Source organism: Pituophis catenifer, unplaced genomic scaffold (assembly GCF_029215685.1).
Source record: "Pituophis catenifer annectens isolate HBS135680 unplaced genomic scaffold, rPitCat1.0.hap2 SCAF_1, whole genome shotgun sequence".
Taxonomy (NCBI): domain Eukaryota; kingdom Metazoa; phylum Chordata; class Lepidosauria; order Squamata; family Colubridae; genus Pituophis; species Pituophis catenifer.
This window is the reverse complement of record NW_027256881.1, coordinates 38,937,734-38,964,337: the sequence shown is the minus strand read 5'-3', so window position 1 is coordinate 38,964,337 and position 26,604 is coordinate 38,937,734. Positions and strand designations below refer to the sequence as shown.

The window sequence follows — 26,604 nt, the reverse complement described above, 5'->3', positions numbered from 1 at the left end:
AACATCCTAAATGAAATGCAACGAACTGTGACGATCTCCAATAAATATACTTGAAGTTATACTTTTTTTTTTCGGTCAAAAGCCTAAACAATACTTTAAAATTAACCTAGAATGAAATCCACTAAAATCAGTACCCATTTGACTTAAAATTTTATTTTAAAAGGTTAGTCTTTCTCCCACAGAGTACACAGATTTTTTTCTGTAGATTTATGATCAAAACAGGCAACATTTCAGCAGTGTTCTTTAAAAAGTCAAATACTTTAATAGAGAAAAATAATTTGAATACAAATGACAATTTTCTTTGTTTTGAACAATGTTAGGTAAATGGGAAGAGTAAAACAAGAACTACTCCATTCCTAAGCCACTTTTGAATCATGACATCTTGCCAGATGCAGGATACAGATTATGAAAGACACATATGCAGGTCATGACTGATAGTCATAGCTGAATGTCAAACAGATAAAAATAACAACTGAAGCAGACAGTGCAGCCATCTCCCTTCAAAATGGAAAGAGAAAATACTACAGAAATTTTCTGGGTATTTATTAAATACAAATCAGTCAGAACTCCTTTAATCTTTAATTCAAGGTAGTTGCAAAAAAAAAAAAAAAAAAAGAACAAGTCATCATGTTGCTCTTTTTCCTTTCCTTATAATATCCACATCAAGGAAAGTGCTATAAAGGCACTTTGACATCACTTCTCAGTGCTATCTATTAGGCTGCAATCAAAATAATGTTCTGGTTAAATGTAGACAGCTATTAAATACCAAAATGGCATAGAGGCCTCTCAGCATCTATTTGTTTTCTATGGGAAAAGCTTCTGAATGTCATTCTCTATGTTTCCAGCCTTTCTTTGCTGTCAGGGACAGCAGATGTAAACCCCAAAGAGTGAAAGAAAAATTATTGGGCTTTCTGGGAACAAAGAGTATTGCATTGCATTAAATTAGCATTCAATCCTTTTAGAAAAAGACCCAAAACTTGTGCTATTTAGCTTATTAAATAATTCCAAACATCTCTAGGGTGGTTTTTTTGTACACAATATGTGGAGTGCCCCTTTCCTTATAAATATATCTTACAGCACTACACAAATAAGTCCTTTTATAACAACTTCTATAGAATTAAAAAAGGATAGCTCCATTGCCATAATTACTGTACATCAAGTTTAATTTTGACATTAATGGCAGCCAATTCTGCCACAAAGCAACGGAAGACATAAGGCACAGCAATTGTTTCAATGGTGTTACTTTGGTCACAAGAGGCGCAAACGTATTGTCGGGCGCGAGTGGTGGACCAGGTTGGTGGAGCTTTCAAGAGAGGTGAGAGGAGACTACCACAGTCAACACATACATGGGCCACTGAACGATCTGAGCAATTGAAGAGACGATCGTGCAGCAAAAAGGACGTGCCGTGAGCCAACAGAGCATCCCGCTCCATCTCCCCAAAGCGGATGCCGCCCTGAACATTTCTTCCTCCAATGGGCTGGTTGGTGACTTTATCTCGGGCCCCTGTAGTCCTCACCTGAAATTTGTCAGAGACCATGTGCCTCAGGCGCTGATAGTACACAAGACCAATGAAAATGTCTGCTTCGAGCTCTACTCCAGATACCCCACTGTACATCCTCTCCGTCCCATAGTAATTATAGCCGGCAGCCTTCAGCAGCTTGCCAAAGTATTCCACAGCGGAATTCTCTTCAGAAAACGTAAATGGGGTTGCATCATGACAGAGTCCATGAAGTGAGGCCGATTTTCCTGCCATGCTCTCAATCAGCATGCCAATGGTCATTCTGGATGGAAAACCGTGAGGGTTGAAGAGGATGTCCGGCACCATTCCACTTTCGGTAAAGGGCATGTCTTCAGCTGGCCACAATCGGCTCAGGATGCCTTTCTGTCCATGACGGCTGGCAAATTTGTCCCCAATTGTTGGATTCCGGGGGACTCTGAAAGTGATGCATACACACTTGAATCTTCCAGTTCCAGTATCATTACCGCATACCTTGATGTTATCTACAATACAAGTTTCCTTATTCCTGGAAAAAAAGGGAAGAGTTTAATTACTACCAGAAGAGCTGCTGCAGGGAATTTCCAACATATTTTGGGAAGAAACAACTGTTTTCATGGGGTGTACATGAGCTTTACTTATATAATTACTTGTGACACAGAAAGAAGAAAAAGATTGTTTTCCTTTCTCCCCTTATAAGTATAAAAGTTGGGATCACCAAATAAAATTGACAAGTAGATTCTAGGGAATTGGACAAAATATTATTTTTCCTCTGCACATAGACTACATAGCTAATTTATGAGTTTCCTTGATGCTTGTTGGAGAATGGGTGGGCGTGGCCATTTTTAAAAAAACTTTTAAAACCATTTTTTCAGCAAAGAGGTTGTAAAAAAATGCTTTTAAAAGGCTCTGACGATCAGGCAACTCAGCTTGGATCGTCACAGGCATTTAAACAAAAAAAAAGGGATTTTTTCTTTTAAAAGCCTTTGACGATCCCAGCTGAGCCGCGTGATCATCAGAGGCTTTTTTTTTTTACTTTTAAAAGCATTTTTTCGGCCGAAGAGGTTGTAGAAAAAATGTTTTTAAAAGTAAAAAAAAAAGCCTCTGATGATTCTGCGGTTCAGCTGGGGATGGGGGGGGCAGGGATTTTTGCTACCGGTTCTCTGAACCACCTGCCTCCATCGCTACCAGATCACATGATCCCGTCCAAACCGGGAGCATTTCACTCCTGATCCAGAGGCGATATACACTAAAGTAACCTGGTGGGGAGGAAGAGGAGAGCCTTTTTCCTATCAAGCTTCTTCCATTAATTTTCGTTTGCTTCAGTAGTAAAAATATCTGCATGATCTGAAAGGAAGTAAGTCAACAAAGGTCTTGCAACTACGAGAGGAGATGGTCTTGCAATTAGTGAGAGGAGATGGAGAGAAAAAATACTTATAGAAAAAGTGTGGGAAATGAGAACCTGGCTTTCCTAAGGTCGCTTATTCAACATCATTGAAAAAATCGGTGACAACTTGCAACATTCCATGAGGAACAATTTCATAACTCACACTTTTTCTTCTATAGACAATATTTTTGAGTTGTTTAGATAGGCAAACTACCTGTTAGGGATCAATGGCTATTAACTTTGATAGTGACTGCCTCTGAACGTCATCTGCTTGGAGACAAGCAAACTATCTTGTACAGTTAATTGACCACGATAAGACTGCTGGACTGGGCCAAGGATCTGATCCAACAGGGCCATACTTATGTTATTATGCTATGGTACCCAAACAATTGAGAGACACCCCTGTGATTTGTAAAAAGCATTTTCCAGCTTTCTATTGGAAACAATGCTGAAACACCAACAACAAAGAGCTTGGAGTACAGTGGACTAAAGCACTGTTATTAACATCTGCTGCTTGCAATTACTGCAAGTTCAAATCTCACCAGGCTCAAGGTTGACTCAGCCTTCCATCCTTTCAAAGGTAGGTAAAATGAGGACCCAGATTGTGGGGGCAATAAGCTGACTTTGTATAAATATACAAAAGTATGAAGGCTATTGCTTATCGCATTGTAAGCCGCCCTGAGTCTCCGGAGAAGGGCGGCATACAAATTAAAGCAAAAACAAAAAAACAAAAAAACCAGCACTTACTTATGGTAGGTCACAAAGCTTTCCCCTGTGTTGAGATTCACATAGCTATAATAAGGGTCTCCATATTGAAGTCTAGCTCCAATGTGGGGCAGGCCATCGGGGTCCAAACTCTGCACAGGTTTATCATGCCCAATCCCAAACACTAGATTGTCTTCTCCTTGCTTTACTTTTTCTGCAAGATCAATACGTTCTGTCTTGTAGATGCTGCCATGTGCAAAACCTCTCTCCCAAGACGACTTGCTCAGGATCTAAGGAGATACAAGTTCACACTGAGTAAAGGAGACAATGCCATTATAAATGTAAATGATCTTGTTTCCCACATTATGGAAACACAATAATAGTTACGTTCAGATTTTCCCACTTTCTACAAAACCTAACTCACTTCCAGATGTGTTGGGTACTACTTACAGCATGGGAAGGGTACGGCCAATGGCACCACACATGAAAAGGGTGGTGGAGTTACTGGTGTTTGGAGAAGGGAAGCTTGGATTTCAAAGTGCCTGAAATTGCTATCCCACCCTCAAAAGATATCCCAAGCGACCGGTCTGACTTGAATGGCCACAGATAGAACTTCATTGTTTTAGATTAAGCTTAAACAAAAAGTTAAGATTAGTCTTTCCAAGTTACATGAAAATTGTTGTTTTTGAATTTTAAAACCATCTCTTAACCTCCGATATGTTATAGCGAATGTAGACTAATAGGTGATATTTTTTAAAGCAATAATGCTCATGTATGCAACTCCTTTTAAGAAAATTATTGTCAGATGCTTTCTACGAAGATTAACTTTTCGTTCCCACTTGATGAGGTAAAAATATTTTCACCACAGAGATTAAGACCATTACAGGTAATCCTCAGTTTATGACCACAACTGAGTGCAAAATTTCTGTTGCTAAGTGGGATATTTGCTAAGTGAGTTTTGTCCTATTTTACAACCTTTTGCCAGTTGTTAAATGAATCACCACAGTTGTTAAGTTAATAACACGGCTGTTAAGTGAATCTGGCTTTCCCATTGATTTTGCTTGTCAAAAGGTTACAAATGGTGATCATATGACTCCAGGTCACTGCAACTGTCATAAATATGAGTCAGTTGTCAGTTGTCTGAATTTTGATCACGTGACCATGGGGATGCTGTTGTAAATTGAGGACTACCTGTATTTGGAAAATCATATTTAATGTGATTTTTACAAGTACAGAAAGAAAAAGAAAAATACCCTGAAAATTTCCTTCTATCCATAATCCGTTTTACTATGGCCTTACCATTGCATCTTCCATATCGTAACCACTATAGGAGATCACAGCAACAACGGCATTTGTTCCAATGGGATAAGAGTCCATATTGTAATAATCATATATGGATGGGCGAACTAACGGGCTTTGAGGAGTTTGAAGCCGGTATAATTTGTCATCAGATCGATATGGGAAAGTCAGAAGTGGAAAACCCATTGTCTGCTTACCTGGGAGACACAAGTGGGGGTAGAAGAGGGAAGGAGAAGAAAAAAAACCCCCAGAATGATTATCTACAGTTGGAAAAGGTATTCAAAAAAATATTGCAACTTTCATTAAGGGAATGACCATAAATTGCTGGCAAAACTCATGTTTTCACACTTAATGTAATAATCTACCATTAACAGACTGTGGAAAAAGACTGTTTCAAACCATAGAGTTTTTGCTAATCAGAAGAGATAGAACAGGAGTAAAGGTACAAATATCCTGTGCTGGTTGTAGGCTCCCCCCCTCCTTCCCTCCTTCCTTCCTTCCCTCCCTCCCTCCCTCCCTTGTAAGAACTATTTTGTTCAGTGAGCAGTCCAAATTTCTCAGCTCAAGTTTCTTCCTTCTCTTCCACTGAACATTTAATCCCTTCTTCGCCTTTCTAAGAATATACTCGATGTAACTTCAGTGCTACATGTCCAATATGTAAAAATAAAACTGGCATGAATTAATCTTGTCTGCTTCATACAAATCCTGAAGAAGCTCTACAGACATGCCTACACCTCTGCCAGGCTGGCCAATCATAATGTCTGAATCCCAGTGTCTAGTGAAACTATGCTTCTAATTTTAAGGAGATTAAATAACAAATGTAGTGCACATCCTGGAGATGCACACATCCAAACCAGTCCAAGATCTTATTTCCAAAATGGCAGAGCTAGAGCAACTATTACAACAAAAAAAGGACAAGTATCTGCAGTCAGGCATAAGAGAAGAGTTCCTTGCTGATCCTAGAAAAAAGGATTTTTCCAGAAAAATAGGGATAGAAGAGGTTCTTCCATCTCAACCCTTTTGTTCTCTCCCTCAGTGAGAGAAATGGCTTTTCTGTTTCCCTTAAAGAATGCATGTCTCAAATCTCCAGTTATAATGTGAGTCCTAGCCTAAGAATCCTTTCAGACTGCAAATCCTGAGGTGCTCTGTGGTTTATCAAGGAGCTCAAGGAGATAAAGTAGGAAGCCTCTGCAATAGTGGCAGAATGAATGTGGCATCTCCGAGGACACAAGGTCAGCAGTATCTCAAGGCAGTTCTGTTCTTATTGCATCAGAGGAATTCATATCCATCCAACAACTCTATTTAACTCTAATTAATCATCCCTCAGCCTCCAGTGACGATTGGCTAAAATATGTCACTGATAGGAACAAGGTCCTCTGTGAAATGTGCTCAGTCACAGCATGTTGGCTCATTGCCCCATCTAGCCCTTTGAGAAACCCGGGGGGATGGGGGCAATGAACTGTAGGGATTTCAGAGATGAATAATGCCTCTTTGAGAAAGGGGATAATAGTTGCCAACTTGAAAAATGTGGTTGTGTTTTGTCTTGTTTGTAAATTCTGATGTGTTAGATGACTGCAACCCAGCTTCCAATCTCTTTTTAAGAAAGATTTTGCAGAAATCAGTTGGGTTGCAGTTATACAGGGTCCTGGAGGAAACAGATTACATGCCTTGAAGCTCACTCCCATGTTATTTAACATCTATAAGAAATTTCTAGGGACAGAAGTGTCTGTGGCAAAACAGCGGGCATTTTGTGGCATCAAAAGGACAGGAATCCCTGGGTTCATTTGGTGTAAGTTTTTTGTCATTACTTGTTTTATACTATTTTTATTATATTTATGTTACGATGATTGCATTTTATTAGTAGTTATTTGCATGTTAGCCACTAAGATTCTCTGGAGTTGAGGCAGTATAAATATTAGTTAAATAAGAAATAAATACATGTCAAGGCAATTTTAATGGAAAAAACCTAATTGTTGAGCTGCGTCCGCCCCGACCGCTGCTCAACACACACGAACCACAAAGGAGTTGGGTGATGACCGAACAAGCTCGTTGGGACAGGGGTGGGTGGTGAGGATACACGGATGTGCCCGAGGCGTTTGGTGATGGTTGTACTGGGTGGAGAAGCTGCTGCAGCTGTGGGCAGTGACTGGCGGAGAACAACGATGACAGCTGATCCCCAGTCAAACTGTGGTTACGAAGGGGTCAGGCGATGACGAGTGAAAGATAATGAGCGGCCGGGCACATTTCCACCAATCCGCCGCTGTGCTGAGCGAATGGGAGCATGGACTCACATTGAAAATGGGTGCTGAGATGCAGAAGCTCTCAGCACTGACTTTACACCTATGGCTCTGTTTGTCTTGTAGCCGGCTTGTCGCTGTATTAAACCAATATTGAACAGCATTCTAGAGTCTTTTGTGTTACTTCAGCTCAAGCGTGGCTTCCCTTCTCTTCCCCTCATTTTCTATCGCTCAGCATGTTCCAGGTTTTCTTGGAATATTCCTAATTTTAGGAATATTCCTAATTTGTATTCTAATCTTTTTTTAAATACTATAGTTGTGCAAAACATGGAAGTCCTTAGAAACCTTGTTGATAACTCCTGTGCACAGATGTCAGGAAATACTTAGCCAGGCAAGGGGGAGGCCTCAAGTGTGGATTTAGTCTCGAGTCCTTGTGCAACCGCAATAGGTCCAGCTGGGACAATCTCCCCCACCACTCTTTAAACTCCATAGAACTTTATATATCTGTTCCCAGGCTAAGGCTGGCAATTTGTAGTAGGCAGAATATAACAAAGTGGTGAGTTTGAACTCACCACTTCATGGGTCTGATTGCTTCTGCTTGCTTGATTACAAAGATGCATACTATGAAAATAACTGAATTATTAGTATAGTTAGGAAACAATAAATACTTACCCATCTGACACTGGTACATGTTCCTTGGACTTTGGTTGTGATCAGAGAAAGGAATGAAACATGCCACCACGCTTAGCATGCTATAGGGAAAAAGCTCCTGATGAGTGGTCAACCCAGGTTGAATTTCATCCTTGGATACTGCAATGTTCATGAATACCTAAGGAGAACCCACTTTCCATCACTTTCAAAAGCTATTGAATCCACTGAACAGCTTTCAGTTCTTATTATTACAAGAATAATAAGACTTGTAATCCAGACTTATAATAAGACTTATTATTTACTGGATTATCCAGTAAAACTTTAGTAGCCCACTACAGAAAAATTCAAGCTTAATATGCAATATCCAGCCATTTTTTTCAATGTTCTTAATATTAGAGTTTATGATAATGTTCATGATAATGGCGTCATATCTCATATTTTTCTTCCAAAAAGCATAACTACCCAAGTTAAAATATGTGATATTTAGCGTGACAAAATTATAAAAGGCAATAACCAGAATAGCCTTTGATATGAAGCCAATTGGAAAAAATTCAAAGGTCTAATTAAGGATGCTGTTATCGACTGCAATTCTATAGCAATTTGTTCTACACTGCAAGAGAAACACTGGGGACTGCTCAGTATTATGCATACTGACCCAGCTTCCCAGGGGTTCAAGCGACTGTACTTTTTCAGCCTGAATGCATAATGGAGGGGAGGGAGGGGACACAAGCAAAACATGCTTTATTTTTGAGCTAGTAATATTTGAAAACATAGAAATCTGAGATTAAGTGATCACAACGGTCTGTTACTTATTATTTAAAATGGACACTTGCTAATCTTAAGAAAAAGGGTTCAGCTACACAATTAAGCTATTACTGATCAAATATACCAGTGGTCAGAAACACTTTCAGGATCTCCGAACAAATTGTTCAATAAATTTTGCCTGCTGTCTGGGACAAAAGCTTGCAACATTGATGGGGGAAAATGCAAGGTTTGAAGCTGTCAATATCTTATAAGATTGGCACTCACAAGATTTTGCCCACTTTTCATTTCATTTCATTTTGGTGCCCTCTATGAAAGGCTGTCAAGGTCAGGAAATAAGAACCACCTGGATTTCTGGAAACATTTTCTGATAATGTAGGCGAATTCTGAAAGTGTATCCAAGACATTCTCCAATACAACTTATAGGTGAAACTCGATAAATTAGAATATCGTGCAAAAGTTCATTTATTTCAGTAATGCAACTTAAAACGTGAAACTAATATATGAGATAGACTCATTACATGCAAAGCGAGATAGTTCAAGCCTTGATTTGTCATAATTTTGATGATTATGGCTTACAGCTCATGAAAACCCCAAATTTACAATCTCAGAAAATTAGAATATTACTTGAAATCAATAAAACAAGGATTGTACATAGAATATTGGGCCTCTGAAAAGTATAAGCATGCATATGTACTCAGTACTTGGTTTGGGCCCCTTTTGCATCAATTACTGCCTCAATGCGGCGTGGCATGGATGCTATCAGCCTGTGACACTGCTGAGATGTTATGGAAGACCAGGATGCTTCAATAGCGGCCTTCAACTCTTCTGCATTGTTCGGTCTCATGTCTCTCACCTTTCTCTTGGCAATGCCCCATAGATTCTCTATGGGGTTCAGGTCAGATGAGTTTGCTGGCCAATCAAGCACAGTAATCCCATGGTCATTGAATCAGGTTTTGGTACTTTTGGCAGTGTGGGCAGGTGCCAAGTCCTGCTGGATAATGAAGTCAGCAACCCCATAAAGCTCGTCTGCGGAAGGAAGCATGAAGTGCTCCAAAATCTCCTGGTAGACGGCTGCGTTGACCCTGTACTTAATGATGCACAGTGGACCAACACCACCCAAACCAACACAGACTGTGGAAACTTCACACTGGACTTCAAGCATCTTGCAGTGTGTGCCTCTCCATTCTTCCTCCAGATCTGGGTCCTTGGTTTCCAAATGAGATGCAAAAGTTGCTCTCATCAGAAAAGAGGACTTTGGACCACTGAGCAACAGACCAGTTCTTTTTTTCTTTAGCCCAGGTAAGATGCTTCTGACGTTGTTTGTTGTTCAGGAGTGGCTTGACAAGAGGAATATGACATTTGAAGCCCGTGTCCAGGATCCGTCTGTGTGTGGTGGCTCTTGATGCACTGACTCCAGCCTCAATCCACTCCTTGTGAAAGTCCCCAACGCTTTTGAATGGCCTTTTCCTGACAATCCTCTCCAGGCTGCGGTCATCCCTGCTGCTTGTGCACCTTTTTCTTCCACACTTTTCCCTTCCACATAACTTTCTATTAATGTGCTTTGATACAGCACTTTGGGAACATCCAACTTCTTTTGCAATTACCTTTTGAGGCTTTCCCTCCTTATGGAGGGTGTCAATGATGGTTTCCTGCACAACTTTCAGGTCAGCAGTCTTTCCCATGATTGTGATTCCTACTGAACCAGACTGAGAGACCATTTAAAGGCTCAGGAACCCTTTGCAGGTGTTATGGCTTATTTAGCTGATTAGAGTGGGACACTTTGAGCCTAGAATATTGAACCTTTTCACAATATTCTAATTTTCTGCGATTGTGAATTTGGGGTTTTCATGAGCTGTAAGCCATAATCATCAAAAGTATGACAAATCAAGGCTTGAACTATCTCGCTTTGCATGTAATGAGTCTATCTCATATATTAGTTTCACCTTTTAAGTTGCATTACTGAAATAAATGAATTTTTGCACGATATTCTGATTTTTTGAGTTTCACCTGTATACCTAATATAATTTTGGAAGATCTATTCTGCATCTCTTTCTCATCCTCATTCCTCACTCCCATAGTTGAAATACAATAAATTAGTTTTGGATTAGCTGATGCTTTGTTATAAATATTAGAAGTGTTACCTGTTCCATTGTGCCAATCCATTCTTCTTTCCCCAAAGCCAAGTTTTGTACAGGACGCATCATCCTACAAGGGGTAGTGAAAATAAAAAGTCCTGGGTAGAGACTGGGTTTCCCTGTCATCGGAATGAGCACCACTTCTGTCCAACCTGGAATCTTCTTTTCTTGCATTGCCTGTTAACAGATATCAAGACTCAAAATGATTTATTTTTATATCCTTCAGCAGAAAGGAGAAATAGTTACCATATTTTTCGGAGTATAAGATGCACCTTTTTACCTCCCAAAAGGGGGTGAAAATCTGGGTGCGTCTTATACACCAAATGTAGCCCCACCCGCCCGCCGGCCCCAAACCTTTGGCCTGTGCCTCGCAGCAGCTACCTCCTTGCAAGCAAACAGCAAGAAAAAACAGCTCCTTTCAGCTTCAGCATAGGCTACTTAGCACAAGTTGATTAGATTGGCCTCCCGACTCTCAGCTGATTTGCTCCCAGCTGTTTTGCACAGGGCTCTGCTGCTTGCTGCAAAGAGTGCTAGAGCAGATTTTTTTTTCCATTGTGCTAATCAAGCTATGCTGAAACTGAAAGTGAAACTGAAAGTAAAGCAGGCTGTTTGCTGCAAGGAGACAAAATTAGGCAGAGGCAGAATTTTTTTCCTTCTTTTTCTTCACCAAAAAAGGTAGGTGCAAACAATGGGAAATTTAGGGCAAAAGAGGAGAGTTCAAGATTTTAAAACACAAAAGAAAAAATGGAGAAAGAAAAAGGCAAAAATAAACATGGGGAGAAAAAGAAAAAGAAATGAAAGAGAAAAATGTTATACACATTTAGAATTGAAATATGAATAGTAATAAGAAATAAATGGGAAATCATGATTGTAAAAATGAAATGAATAATAATTGGAATATTTGTCTTTGTATTTTTGAAATCTAGACAATGATAAGTTTTTATTTTTTATTTTTTTTAGAAATATGAATAAATATAAACTGTTAACAATTGAAATACTTTTAATGGTATATGGTGGTGAAAGTAAAAAGGATTAAATTATAGCTGAGATAACAGCTAGAACATTTTTAAATTTAATTAGGGAAATTGTAATGATTGAAATATTTTTAATTATATATTGTGATGAAAGTAGAAATGATTAAGTTGTGATTTGGAGGATTATATGGGCAAAACTATGTGGGTTATTGGGAGAGTTTAAGATGTGAAAATGAGTAACATAAGAGGGGAAATTATTTGGTTTATTATTATTGGTAAATATAATTAATTGATTTGTAAGAAATTGGATTGCATAGAAATAATTGGAATATTCATGTTCATATTAATTAATATACAAAAAAGATAGTTATATAACTAATTGATTTATATTAAATGCTGAATTTGTATTAAACAATTGTAATATTACATAATTAACCCACATTATGATAATTACATAATCAATGTGAGGATGGATATAAAAACAGATGACAATGGGAAGGGGTATAATATAGAATAGAAAGAAAAAAATTGAATTTGATTAAGATTAGAGATGAGGATGAAGGGTAATATTGGTTTTTGTTTTTTTTAAAAAGATGAGGAATAAATATGGCAAAAAGGAAATATAGAAATTGTAAATTTAATTGAAATGACTAAACACTGTTTAAATTTGTGAACCAGCCAAATGGTTTCATTTGTATTCAAAGAAAATACATTGTATGTTTGTATGTGTGTTTGTCTAAAAAATAAAAAAAAACCCTTTTTAAAAAAAAACAACCCAAAAAAGGTAGTTTTATACTTCGGTGCGTCTTATACTCCGAAAAATATGGTAGCATTTAAAGTAATTCACAGGTAGTAATAATAAATCTTGTAAGATTTAAAGAGAGGAAGGAGAGACATGAAGTGACTTCTCCAAGAGCAACTGGTATGACTTCTGAAGGAGGTAGAAATGCACCTGGAAAATCATCCAATTCTGAATGACAATCATGGGTGCTATCACACAATCAATGAAATGATACAATTTCCCAAGAGAGTGGAATTGAGATATACATTGCAGTCAGTAGTGGTTTTCACTTACCTTCGCTACCGGTTGGAACTGCTTGCTTTGCTTGCAGCACTTCTGCGCATACACAGAACCTTCTGTGCATGCAGAGCATCCGTGATGACGTCCAGATGGGTGGGTGGAGCCTCCCGCCACCGCCACTGGTTCGCCCGAACTGGTAGAAACCCACCACTGATTGCAGTTAAGCAAGGAAGACTCACCTTGAAGCGTCTGAAAGTCTCCACAAGATCAGGAGCCTGATCCTTCTCTATCCAGCCCACCAGAGCTCCATCTAATGTAACTGGATAACATTCAGCATAAGGTTGGTTTGGTACACCATCAACTGGGGTGACACCTATGGAAACATTTTGTGGCAATGCTTATCATGTTATGTACAACTGTACAGAAACTTCCCAGAAAGTTAGAGGAGTCCAATTTAACATCTTCTCAGTGGTATTCTGGAACTGCTATTCCTAAAATTCCCCAGCATGGCCATTAGGTAAAAGACACAGATGGGATTTGCTTTGATCAAGGAACCCTTATTATGGGTGGAAGTGTATGGAAGACAATGGTAGAATTTCTTTTTAACATAAAAAAATTGGAAAATCTGAAGACCAATTAAAGCCATAAAAATGTTTCACTTGAACCTGATATATTCAAAGCCCCAATTTAACCACAAACTAAACAAGTTGGTGAAAAAAATCTCATTTTATCTTAAGTCATGCTACTTGAGGTATTGTCCTTTCCCATGCCAGTTCATCTTTAGAGATTGGCTGCTACAGTCCACTTATACAATTTGAAGGCTTTCTGAGATTCATCTGATATGTGATATGAACATGTAGAACATCTTGAGATAAATCTTTTTTTTAAAAATCTTCTTTTTTTATATTCTTCTCATAAGGGAAAAACATAGCACTATTATTATAGCACTATTTTAACTTAAATAATAATAGACAGTTAACTCCTTGAGGGGTCTTTTTCATTACGTTACGTTTCCATTCAAGTTACAACAGTATTGAAAAGAGTGACTTATGACTGATCCTCACACTTACAAACGTTGCAGCATGGTCACATGATCAAAATTCAGGTGCTTGGCAACTGGCACATAGTTACATTTGCAGCATCCCAGGGTCAGGTGACTGCCATCTGCAACCTTCACAGCCACTTTCTGACAAGCGAAGTCAATGGGGGAAGCCAGATTTGTTTAAGAACCATGGCAGAAATTATCACAAAATCAGGCATGACTCACTTTGCAACTGCCTTGCTTAGCAACAGAAATTCTGGTATCAAATGTGATCGTAAATTGAGGACTACCAGTAGGCTTCTGCAAACCCTTCAGAATAATTGCTGCGGAATGTGTGCAAGCGCATGAGGTATACATGAGGTATATTTTCCTTGAATTGTTACTGGAGTTGTGCCAGATTCACATGGCTACTTTGGTTGCTCCTGGTTTGCCTATTCATAACCTACAGGATGGTTGTATAATACTGTTAAGATGCAGCTGTATTTCATGAAGAAAGATGGATCATTGGAGTATTGCTATTGATCTGAGGATTCAGATACATCTTCCAGGGAATATTAAGATCCTTCAGATCCAGGGAAAAGACCACTGCTTTATAAACGGTTGTACACAAGTAGAAATTATGCTTCTGAAAAAGTGATCTCCTAATATGAGATTGGTTTCCCATAAAGGCATTTTCTGACCATTCCAAATGTTTAACACTCACCTAAAGAGCAAAGCAACGGTAGCAGAGATACAGTGTGGAAAGTCTGGGTTACGATTTCACAGGGGGCCGTCATATGGTTCATCAAGCCACAAGGCTCGCCGTCTGGTGTGTGGACAGGACAGAGAAAGCCCCAGGATTCTGGCAACAGCTTGCGCACTGTTGTGGTTCTCATCTTCATAAAAGCAGCTCCTCTGTGCACACAGCGGAAGTGGGAGAGGTAGCGGAAGAAGTTCAGCTTGTCTGCTATCACACATAGACCTGATGCTTGCAGCATGCCCAAACCTTGGAAAGTCATAAGGGGGTGGGAGGAAAATAATAGAAATCTGATCTTCTCCAATTCTGTACTTAGACCAATTGTTTGTGAGCAGCAGCAGTTTAATGCTTTTATTATGAACAGTTTGCCAAACACTCAGCTCTAGCTACATTTGTATTTCTCAGGGAGATCAGAAAAGAGGAAGAAGTCTTGCAGGCACTGCATGGATTCCCTAATCTCCTTTTTGGATGCAGTTTTTTTGACTCTGTGTTGTGCTGACTGGTTGCAGAAATGTAATTTTGGAAGAGGATTAGCTGAGAAGAGCTGACCCCAAAGCAAAAATGGTCACACGCAGAAAAAAAAAACACTTTTGAATACAACAAAGAAAACTCAAATATCTAAGTGTATTATATGGGTTTTAATCTGTACATTCCATTTTAAGAAAATTTAAGATTCAACATTCAAATCATCAAAATTTGGGAACAATGTGTTATTTTTTTCTAGAATTTTAAGTTTTTCTAAATGTTTTTAGAGTGAGAAAAGCTAGACAACATGGAAATTTCACCACAAACATCTACCCATCTACAGTGCTTTGGAATGAGGCAGAGAACAAAATCATGTTGAACAAACTGTGAATTTGGCTCTTTATACCATGCTGGATGCAGCTACTCATGGGAAGAGCCAGGCACAACAAGGAGTAAATTATCTCTGTGCCATTAAGATTCAGTGAACAAGCTGACTAGTTTTGCTTGTGATCTGCCTAAAAATGCCTATAGAGAACTAGCTAAAAGATTCACATACACTCAAGGAATGCGTGTATTTCATATACGAAGCCAAAATTGCTTTCTTTTTAAAAGTTGCAACTTTTCCTGGTAGTGTATGGTAGCCATGTATCTTCTTAATTGAAACAAGTAATTTCCTGGGATTATGCAGCAACTTTGTGGTTTCTAAGAGTGGCATATAATGGCATATAATCAATCAATAAAAATGGCATATAATCAATACAAAACCAGAAAAATATGCTCTTTTAAGAAGACACAGGTAGGTGTGGAAAATGTGCAATACATCCCTAGTACACTATGGGGTAAGACCTAGCAATGTGTCTGCTGAGATGGAAATGTTTTGGCAATTTTGCAATTTGCAGCACTGATTCCAATGGACAAATGAAGTTAAGAATTCAATATTACTGTTTTATGAACTATGATTGCAATATTTGCTGTTAAGGTGGAACAGAGGAAACCTATCACAGTATACATTACAAAAAAAAAAGAAATCATTATTTTTTGAAAACGCTTTTTCATACAACTCTGGAGCAGAGTTTACATCTAATTTTATTCAATAATTCAATTACGTATTTCAAGGCCCTTTAGGAGTATAATGTACCAATTTCATTAGAAAAAAGGCAGATGCATAATTAGATTGCAAATAATCCTACCTGACTTTGACCGCAGGTTACCAGTTGCCAGGAGATATTCAAGTACCCGGGTGAGATCTATTCCTAAACCAAGAATCTTTATCATGTTTTCTGAAGTAATCGTTATATTTGACTTCTGACTTTTCTTGTCTAATGCTAGTTTAACAGAGTGTAGCCAAGTTTCCATCTTCTCCTGAAAGATAGGATGAAAATAAGATACAGAGGCTTTAAAACAAACATCTTCTATGTTACCATATGAAGTATATACAAGTAAATGGAAATTTCAGTAAGTTTGATTTATAGATATTTAAGACTAAACTGTAAGGTAAGGTAAACAGTAAACAGATTTAACAAAATTGGAAGGGACCTTGCAGGTCATCTAGTCCAACCCCCTGCCCAAGCAGGAGACTCTATATCTGCCTCTACCTAGGATCGAACTCACAACCTCCTGTTTGTGAGGCAAGAGCTCCACCTCTAGGCCACTGGGTCTTTTAAATTAAAGAGAGTAATTTAGTCACTGTATTTTAAATGGAGAGTCAACACATACTTTGACTGAACCCAAATAGGCATTTGTAAGATTCTGAAACTCCACTTTCTTGAATGCTCAACTTCCTTGGGTGATGCCCCTTTTGTCACTAGCAAATTATTCCATGACTTAATGCTATAGACAAAACATCAGTGGGGTTTGCAACAAGGCAAGAATGGAGTTGCAGAATATGCAGGAGGAGAGCCATCCAAAGTTAGCACATTGACTGACAGATGAAGAATCTATGAAAATAATCAAAGGATCAGGCTCCTTCTTTGTGCTGTTATCAAACATAAGAGGCCACTATTCTTACTGAAAACTGATCCAATTTGTAACCATTTTATCCAAGGAAACTAAGCACATTCATATTTGATTAAACCTAGGTAAAGACTGAAGATACAACATTGGAATCAGAAAAGGGATATTTCCGTGTCTCTTACCACAACAGATATTGGGTGATTATTACATGAAGACAATGGTTGGAATCATACATCATATGAATCCATAAATCAGGAGTGCCAACCTGCAGCTTCCCAGCATTCCATTTGTACACCAAGATTATACCATCAAAATGACAAGACTTTTAGTAGAATGATTTTCAGATTTTAAGGACAGGAATGAGAGTGATTTATTCCCTGAAGGCCTCCCACTTCCATTCCAAACTTTATACTACTCAAAATTTGATAATCAAGAGGTTCAGAAGTTTCAGCTGTGCCCCTGAGACTATCCCCTTACCGGACAGTGTGCAATTCTTAAAGAGACCAAAAGGCTAATTCCTGACCTATTGTAAATTATGGTTTACAAATGAAAATTGTAGTTCAGGCATGGTAATCCTAAAATCAAATGAATCACATTAGGGCTTACTCTGTTATATGAACCTAGCAGTGGAAGTCTGTCTGTACACAGTGTGAATACATGTGTGCATAACCATGTTGGGAGGGAAAACAAGGGGAGAAGGGACAAATTTAAAAGCATTACCTTTAAAAACATGAGGTAAAGTTGTCCTGAGGTGAGCACTTCTTGATTCATTAAGCTGTCAGGATTGTCCTCCATGCAACCCTCTTTGGATAAAGTAAAAAGCTTTCGTGTCATGAGACAAAGCAAATAGAATTTCTCAGCTTTCGTTTTCAAATGTATGCAGATGCACTGGCTATAGGAACAATTAATAAGAACAAATCACCCTCTGAATTTCCTTAATCATTTTCCTAATTAAGCAGCATTTACTGTCTACCCTGTTATACAATCTGGATTAAGAAAAAACTAATCCATAGGTACCCTAAAATCAATTTTCTTTTTTATTGGAATAAATTCAGTATATTAATGTAGAAAAAAGTAACCAACATTCTTCAGAAGATTTTGACTATAAATACCACAATGCTTTCCTTCAGGTCACACAGGCTAGGGCTCATGAGATTTGAAGGCCAAAATATCTCAAAGGTAATAGAATATAGTACAGATTTCATTGACATAAGGGGGCAACTGTTTCTACCTCAAATGCATTAGGCTTTAATGTGGAATAAAATTACTAAAGAGAACTGGGATTACTTATTAGAAAGCAGAATTTCAAATGTAACAGCAAATTGCTGGATACTTCAAGGAGAAATATTTTTTTGGCAATAAAACATAATTTGCTGTCTTCTTGCTGCCTTTCCCTGTTTAACCTACAGCCTCAATATTCCCTTGAGGTTCATCCATCTAATTCCATCATCAAGACAAGGCACTTCCTTCTGTTGAAAATTATAATCCATTCAGAATAGTCAGAAAACCAAGATGAACAATGTCTTTATATTATTATTATTTTATTAGTTTTAAAAGTAAAACAACGGACATGGCTCAACGTCTCTGGTTTCTAACATTTACTTCAAAATCAAGTTAATAAGTAATCTATTCCTTGCTCTATATACAAATTTACATATCTCCTACTTCATTATATATCAAGTATATACTTTACTTTCTAACCAACTATGAACAATGTCTTTCTCACTGATATTACACTTTTATGGTCATGAGACTTATTATACAACCCTGGAAAGATAAATATAAATTTGCTTGATATGTTGATATGTGGCTCTGCCTACGTTTTAGGACTACTTAAAAACATAAGGATCAATAAGAGACTTTCCAAACAATTTTGCTCCATAATTCTATCAAGAACAGGTCCTTGACTTATGACTACAGTTGGATCATAATTTCAGTTATTGAGCAAAATGATGATTCTGTGGTATCACCTTGAGTGCCAATGTAACTTTGTTCAACAACTGCAATCCTGGCATTCCTGGTTGTGGCTGTTCAGCAATCACACAGATGATTATATGAGTCTCAGGTAAGGAGTGCAGGGTGCCTCAGGTTTTTTAAAAAAACTTGGAGGCACTGCTCAGGAGCTGAAAATCCTCACTGCTGAAATCCAAGCCCTTGAGTGGAGTGATACTCTTGCACAACCTGTGCAGGGGCTCATTCACCCTTGGGGGCCCATGCACAAAAGGAAACTCCTTTGGCGGGGTGCAAGAATGGAGCTGAAATCTTCAGGATTTCAGTTGTTTCTACACTTTTGGGAGGCAACTCTTTCAGCCAGCCCCAAGTCCTCTCAGCAGGCAACTGCAGCTTGTAACCTTTCCTGCCAGCTTCCCCATTGACTTTCTGGGGAAGTCAGTAAAGAAAATTGAAAATAGTCCTCATATGATTGTGAGGTGCTTAGCAATTAGTTGTAAGTGCAAACAGGTTGCCAAGCACCTACATCATGATCACATGACCAAGTGCTTTGTGGACTGTAAAGCATCCTTTACGAGGCCATCATAATTATGGAATATTGTTAAGCGGGCAATCATAACTCAATGACTATCTGAAGTTTCTTCTAGCATTCAGCTAAAACCTACACTGTCTTTTAGGCAAATATTATGTAGTCCTATCTCTGCAGGTAACAGAGAAAAGCTATTATTAACTCAAGATGAATTTTACCCTGAATTTAATGATTCACCCTATTCCAGGACAATTTGACAAAGAACATTCATATAACTCTGAGAGAGCAATTCTATTAATCAAAAGACCGATTAAATTTTCCTTAGTCTTTATTTTAAGGAAATAAAGTATTTGCCCTCTTATATAAGAAGAGCTGTTTAGCTGAGATGAGCAGTGTAAACATTAGATAAACAGTTGTTGATATACATGAACCATGCAGTCATGACTATTGTGCAGTTACCCTTCTCAAGCCAAACATATCTGATTCCTCTAGGCCAAATATAGCTGGCCCTTTCCTCATATGGCCTCTAACCATAATTTATATTCTTGGTAAAACATGACACTGAGAACTCAACACAAAACTTTAGATGACTCAAATGAAAAGGCGCTACTTCACACAACATAGAAAGTATAGTTCATTAAGAAATGCTTAAGACATTGGTAATTTTCCCAGATGCACCACAATGTAGGCTCTGGTTCAGTCTGATCCTAAACAGTTGTACATACTTGAAAAGGAACTCTCCAACACGCTCATTAGAATACCAATCAGGAAGGTTCAATTTTACTCTGAAGCGCTGGCCCAAGAAGATCAGCACTTGCTTCTGGGTCACACAGCCATCCTCTGTGACCAGCCTCAGCATTTGAGAGACACAGTTCTTATAAAATGTATCATCTTCTTTCCCTTTAATCAGTTCTTGGAAAATCTGAAAGTCTGAGAAACCAACCAATGCCTGAAGCAGAAAAATAAAAAGTTGGAATTTTTAGATGTTTTGGGGCTCAATTAATAAAGAATTCATTTACTCAAGTTATTATATTCATATTCTTAATGTCACTCTGGAGACATTTTATAGTATTCTAAATTACATAATTTGATAATAGTGACCTCATAATGATTTGGAGAAGGTGAATAACCTTCCAGAAATAGAACCCCATCTCTGCAGACAGTAATATCTAAAAATAGTTTCTCTACCACTGAACTGTGTTTGAGATACACATGTTGTATTAGCCTGGTCAACCAATTCAGGATTTGATTTCTGCAACTGAACCAGGCCATAGTCACTGTGTTGTGAATAACCATTTATACCAGCTACGTTAACTACAATAGAGCCCTATGTAGCTTCCTAAGAAAAATAGACTACCTGTTCTTTACTGCTTCAAGTTGCTGCTGAACTGGATGGAACTAATTCTTACTATGGTTTTGCAAGCTAGGTTATTGTCCCACATCTTATACTTCTGAGAATCATAGCTCCCTGAGAACAAAATATAATGACCATACCTTAAGGAGAAATCCCAGTGGGATAAAGAACAGCTCCTTCTGATAGATGAAATTCACCATCACTGAACCACTATCAAGGTAGTGTAAGGTCATGTTAACAGATGTATGCTCATCTTTAACACAGTGCATTGAGACCCCTAAATACCATCAAAAGATACAAGTCTTAATATTACTGTTTCATATTACTATCAAAATTGCCTTCCCCAGGTAACTTATGACCTACAGATATACGGTATTGAAGTTATTCTTCCCAGAATTCCTAGCCAGCCTTGTGCCACTAGATAGCAGGCATGCAAGGCCTTTCTTTTCCTAAATGAAACAAGTTACTACCTAGAAATACAGGTAGTCTTCAGGTTATAATGTAACTGGGAGCAGAAATTCCTTCACTAAGCAATGTGGTTATAAAGAGCACCATGACATTATCACATTGTGACAGCAATTCTGGCAGACCCTGTTGCCTGCCATTGTTAAGTGAGAACTGTGGGTTCTTAAAGTGAGGGCTGCATGTGAACACCATGTGGGAAGAGATGATGAAACTGCATCCCAGACAAGCAGGCCAGTTACAGGCAGGCACTACAGAGCGTGGGCAGGTGCTGCAGGCTACCGCTAGAGAGTATAAGATCCCCATGCTGCCCAGGGGCTCACTGGGAGAAAAAACAGCAGGAGCAATTTGTGACTTCCAGCCGGCTTTCCCACTGATTTTGCTTGTGGGAAGTTGGTTGTAAAGGTTGCAAATGGATATCATCTAATCCCAAAATGCTTTGAGGCTGGTCATAAGCCCCCTCATTCAGCATTGTTGTAACTTTGAATGGTTGCTAAATGAGTGGTTGTACCCAAGGATTACCTAAGGCAAACATAAGGAACTGGTGTAAGATTGAACATGAGGGACATGTTAGAATTTTCAATGAAAGGGTGTGTCTGAGGATCAATCTCCAAGAACTGAGGACTGAATGAGTAATGAATATGGTGAAAAGCACATTTAATTTAAAATAAGATTATCATGTAATTGTTGTGGCCCACCAGCTGCCAGCAGAGCTGGCGGCAGACTCGGATGATGAAGTGGTTGGGGAGAAACTTGGGCCAGTGCTGGAGTCTGGGGAATCTGAAGATTTTGCTCATTGCCTTTGGTGTCACAAAGACTGCTTGCCAGAACTTAACTTGCAGACTTTTGGCTGGGAGCTCACAGCCTTGCAATTATCTTGCAATTATCGCAAGGAACTGATAAGGTCTGTACTGCAGTTAACTCCTTGAAGGATTATTGCCTGGACTTTTTGGTGGGTGAATGCAATTAATTCACAAGAGGTAAATAAAGAGGGTTTTTTGTGACAAGGAGTCTGTTTCTTGTTTCTTCTAAAGCTGGGTCAGAACAGTAATGTTAAATACAGTTTAATATGATTTTTTTCCCATTTATTGTCATTCTATCTCACAAAGGCCTAGGTCACAGAACACACCAAACCATAATGTAATTTGTTCATTCTGGAGTTGTTTAAATCTTTAAAACTATACATTTAGCATTGTGTATGAAATCAATCTACATGTTGGAGGCAATTTTTAATATTTTCTCACAACTGAGCCAAAACCTGTGCATGGCGGATTTTGCGAAGAAAGGGTACACGTAATTAGGGAAGGCAAGGCAATATAAATAACGGATGCAAGTATAATACAATATTTACAGTACAGACTTTCTCACACAGATTAAAAAATGTCCTAAAGAAAATATTGCAGACCAAATTACATCAGAAACAAAATTGTAGAATACTGTGTATCTAAAATATCTAGCTTCTACCGAGAGAAATAGGAAAAAGATGTAAACAAAGACAATTTGTAAGTCAAAAGTTACCATATTGTGTGTAGCCCGGGCCTCTAGATTTCCATTTTGGTTTTATCATTGCAAGAGGAAAGTTGCGCCGTGGCATAATCATCATTCTTATCACCTTTTCTATTCCATTAATTATGAAATAACCACCCATCTCCTGCCAAAAGTGTAAGAAATGATAATTAATCATAAACCAAGCTGTCAGAGAAAAAAGGATGAAATATTTCAGCTGATCAATTTAGAAAGAGTTTTGAGTGAATTACAAAATTGAGGGAAAAATGAAATTTTAAAAACTTTTACTTTTCACAAGCCCTTTCTTTTTACATGTATTCAATACTTGCATTGTGTACAGAACACTGGTATCGTATACAGAAAAACAGGTAATCTAAATTATGACTATTGCAATAATTACTTAAATTTCTGTGTTGAGTTTTTGTATTTTCAGAGTGTTGAATTATTACCATTAAAATTCCATTTTAAAAACTGATATAATTCTTCAAGTAATCCATCACTATCAAATAGTAATTATATATACTGCTCAAAAAAATAAAGGGAACACAAGCAGAAGACATCCGAGATCTGAATGAATGAAATAGCCTTATTAAATACTTTGTTCTTTACATACAGTAGTTTATACACTGCTCAAACACCTAAACGGAACACAAAACTACTGTATGTAACGAACAAAGTATTTAATAAGGCTATTTCATTCATTCAGATCTCGGATGTCTTCTGCTTGTGTTCCCTTTATTTTTTTGAGCAGTATATATTTAAGAATAATAAATGGAGCTCATTTCCCCAAAGGAAAAAAAAAAGAAAATCTCAGAGGAGTATTTCTAAAACAGATATTCAAAATCCACTGAAATAACAAGATAGCTTTTGCTTTACACACAAACCAACCAAATTAAATAATACCTCTTCTTCTTCATGGTGTTGGATAAGTGCTTTGGGAGAAAGGCTATGGAGATGACAGAATTTAGATTTCACCATAATTGGAATATTCCCCAGGGTCTGTTTAATAATTCCTTTAGGAATTCCATTCACTGACCAGCTGATATCAGCCTATACAGGAGGAAAAAAACAGTGATTTTTAGGGGGAAAAAATGAACAAAATAACTTTGAAGGAGTACTGAAATTTCTATTCAAAGAAGAAAAAAACCACTTTTGTAAAAAAATGTCTAAAGAATATTTATCTACACTATAACACTTTTAAATGTTACATGAACAAATGCACAGACCCTGATTATTTATTTATAAAATTTATTGGTCGCTTACTTATCACAAGGTAACTTATGCTTATTATTAACACACTGATTATTGGAACATTATTCACAAATGACTAAAAATTAGAAAATAGTTAATTACATTGGGGATATAGCTAGGATCCTAAATGATTAGGATCCATAGTATAAAACTTTACACCTTTTCTATCAGAAAGAAGGTATGTCCAAACTATATTCTCCAGCACTTAGAATAAAAATGCTTGCAATTTGTTATTGGACATAAAGCTTTCCTAATAAACAGCCTTATATATTAAATACACCAGGTGTAGAATCATTTTTCTTTTTCTATTGCAAACTAGTATCACCCATTTAAACTGCCAATTGTAATTATATCTTGCAATAAGTAGTTCCTGAATCTGCCACTACCTCACTTCACTGAATGACCTTAGATTCCAGTATTGCCAAAAAGGGAAAAACATCAGCACGTGAGCTTTCTGTGTTTGTTCAATGCTTTAAACCAGGGGTGGGCCATGAGGTTCGCAACTGGACCATGGAAATGGCCGGTATGGGCGTGCACATGCTTTCCATTTGTGTGAACAGCAGGCATGCGTGCACACCGCTTGCGGAAATGGAACTGCGCATGTGCACTTGCCAGCCGGTTGCGTGAACCATCCCCTTCCCCCACCGGTTCGCAAACCCAGAAACATTGGGGAACTCTGCTTTAAACAAAGTTCTAAAACACTTGGAAGTATAAGAGCTGTAGTGGTGCAGAGGTTAGAATGCAGTATTGCAGATGAATTCTGCCAACTGCCAGGAATTCGATCATGACCAGCTCAAGATGGACTTAGCTTTCCATCTTTCTGAGGTTTGTAAAATGAGGACCCAGATTGTTGGGGGCAATATGCTGATTCTGTAAACTACTTAGAGAGGGCACTATGAAGCAGTATATAAGTCTAAGTGCTAAGTGCTATTGCTATTTTCTCTACTTACAGTCAGTTTCCCACGGTAGGTACTTCTACGTGCTCGACATTCTGCTGGATAAACTTTCAGCTCTTTACATATACTCCCTTTTGGTACCATAGGAGGGCTGATGGTGGCCCCTGAAAAGGCCAAAGTAACCCGATCATTCTTAAAAGCAAACTCCAAAGGAGGAATATCCTAAAAAAAGAAGAATAAGAGTTTATCTTATGCCGATTAAAACTAGCAAGGATCTAAGAAAATCTATCCTGGACAGAAGAGATATTTTTGTGGCTGGGATATCAAATAACACTGTTTCAATGCACAGGTGCTTTTCACTTTCTAAACTGTCAATTAGCAGCAGCCATTCTGTCAGGAAACAAAGCAGAGAAACAACCTTTGGTCTTTCCTGATTTGTAATCTTATGTCTAACAGGCCAGCTACATGTGAGTTTATTAGCTGGTGGAGATGCTTTCTTTTGTCTCCTTCTTCCTTTATTATCCTTTTTTTGGTCAAGTCTTTTAAATTATGAGGGTTTGGAAGCCAAAATGAGAAGCTTTTTCAGATGAAGAGTGGGATTAAAAAACAAAAGAAATGATCAAGACTTCATTTCCATGACATCTACCGTACATTAGTATAAACCTGATAAATGACTATAATAAATATGTTCTCACAGAGGAAAAGCTTCCCTATGCTGGAGTTAACCAATATAATTAACAGCCAAAAATCAGAGGAAAGAACATAGACAAGAAACGTGAATAGTGAAATGTGAATTTACAAAAACATAAAAAAGTGAATTTACAAAAAAAAACCCTTTCCTTGTTTTTTTCATACTGTACCTCCTCTTCCAACCTTAATAACCAAATGCAGTAGAACATCATCGCATACTGGGGGGTTGTTAAAACTCTAGCATGGCACTTTTCTAGAAACTATATAAATTGCATCAAAAATTCCTTACCCCCAATTTTTGATTTACAACCAAGCCTGTTAAAGAGATCTGATAAATACAATGAAAATACTGCATCGCATCCAGTGCCTTTCCCCCCACCCCCCAAGCACTATTTGATTTGTTGAGGAGGAATCTCCAAAAGGGATGGGGTGCTGTCTTCTCTACAAGCAAAAGCTTCACTTTTATATTATTTTCCATCCCGGTTCCTTTTCGATTCCCCCCCCCTTTTAATCCGCTCCCCACCTCGCAGCAATGTTTTTTTTTTATCTTTCCTCTCCAACTTTCTCACCTGCGCGGCACGGCTCAGCCCTTCGCTTACAGCGTAGTTGAACGACTCAATATGAGCCCGTGCAATATCCTGAAGGGCAGGTCTTTGTTGCTCTCTGGGCCGGCCGTAGTCCGACGCCGTAAGATGCTTGAGACTGGGACCGCTGGGCAAATTCTTCCATTTGCCCGCAGCATCCATGCTTTCTCACGTGTGAACAACCATGTGAGCGTTCCTCTTACCGGAACACAGACGGACATAGGCGTCTTTACCTTCCTTTCCTCTTTTCTCCCAAAGCTTGCTGGGACTTGTAGTTAGTTGGATCCAAGCAAGCGAGAAGAGCCTTCTGCTCCCAGGATGCCATGCGCTTACTCTTTCTTTCTCCGTAAAACGGGGAATAATTGCTGAGAGCTCCGTCTTTGCTGCCACAGAATTGGATTTGGTGCCAGCCGAATTCTTTACTTTTAGTAATGCAAAGTGGAAAAAAAACTATGGGGATATTACAATTTTTAGAAAATCAGCTTCTATGGTGCAGAAAATACAATTTAGCACGGT

General features: G+C 38.2%; 1 protein-coding gene across 1 annotated transcript; it reads right to left on the bottom strand.

Annotated features, from left to right (window-relative positions):
* Window positions 1-239: 239 nt before the first annotated feature.
* On the bottom strand, window positions 240-26,250 carry POLR1B (RNA polymerase I subunit B). Its single transcript, XM_070948144.1, has 15 exons — window positions 26,074-26,250; window positions 24,869-25,036; window positions 23,571-23,717; window positions 22,680-22,812; window positions 20,840-20,976; window positions 20,071-20,294; window positions 17,587-17,758; window positions 16,104-16,275; window positions 14,416-14,697; window positions 12,910-13,043; window positions 10,682-10,852; window positions 7,797-7,953; window positions 4,888-5,084; window positions 3,631-3,878; window positions 240-2,025 (listed from the first exon to the last, which is right to left on the bottom strand). The coding sequence occupies exons 1-15, from the start codon at window positions 26,248-26,250 to the stop codon at window positions 1,146-1,148; spliced, it is 3,399 nt and encodes a 1,132-aa protein (XP_070804245.1). The 3' UTR covers window positions 240-1,145.
* Between the last annotated feature and the right edge of the window lie 354 nt (window positions 26,251-26,604).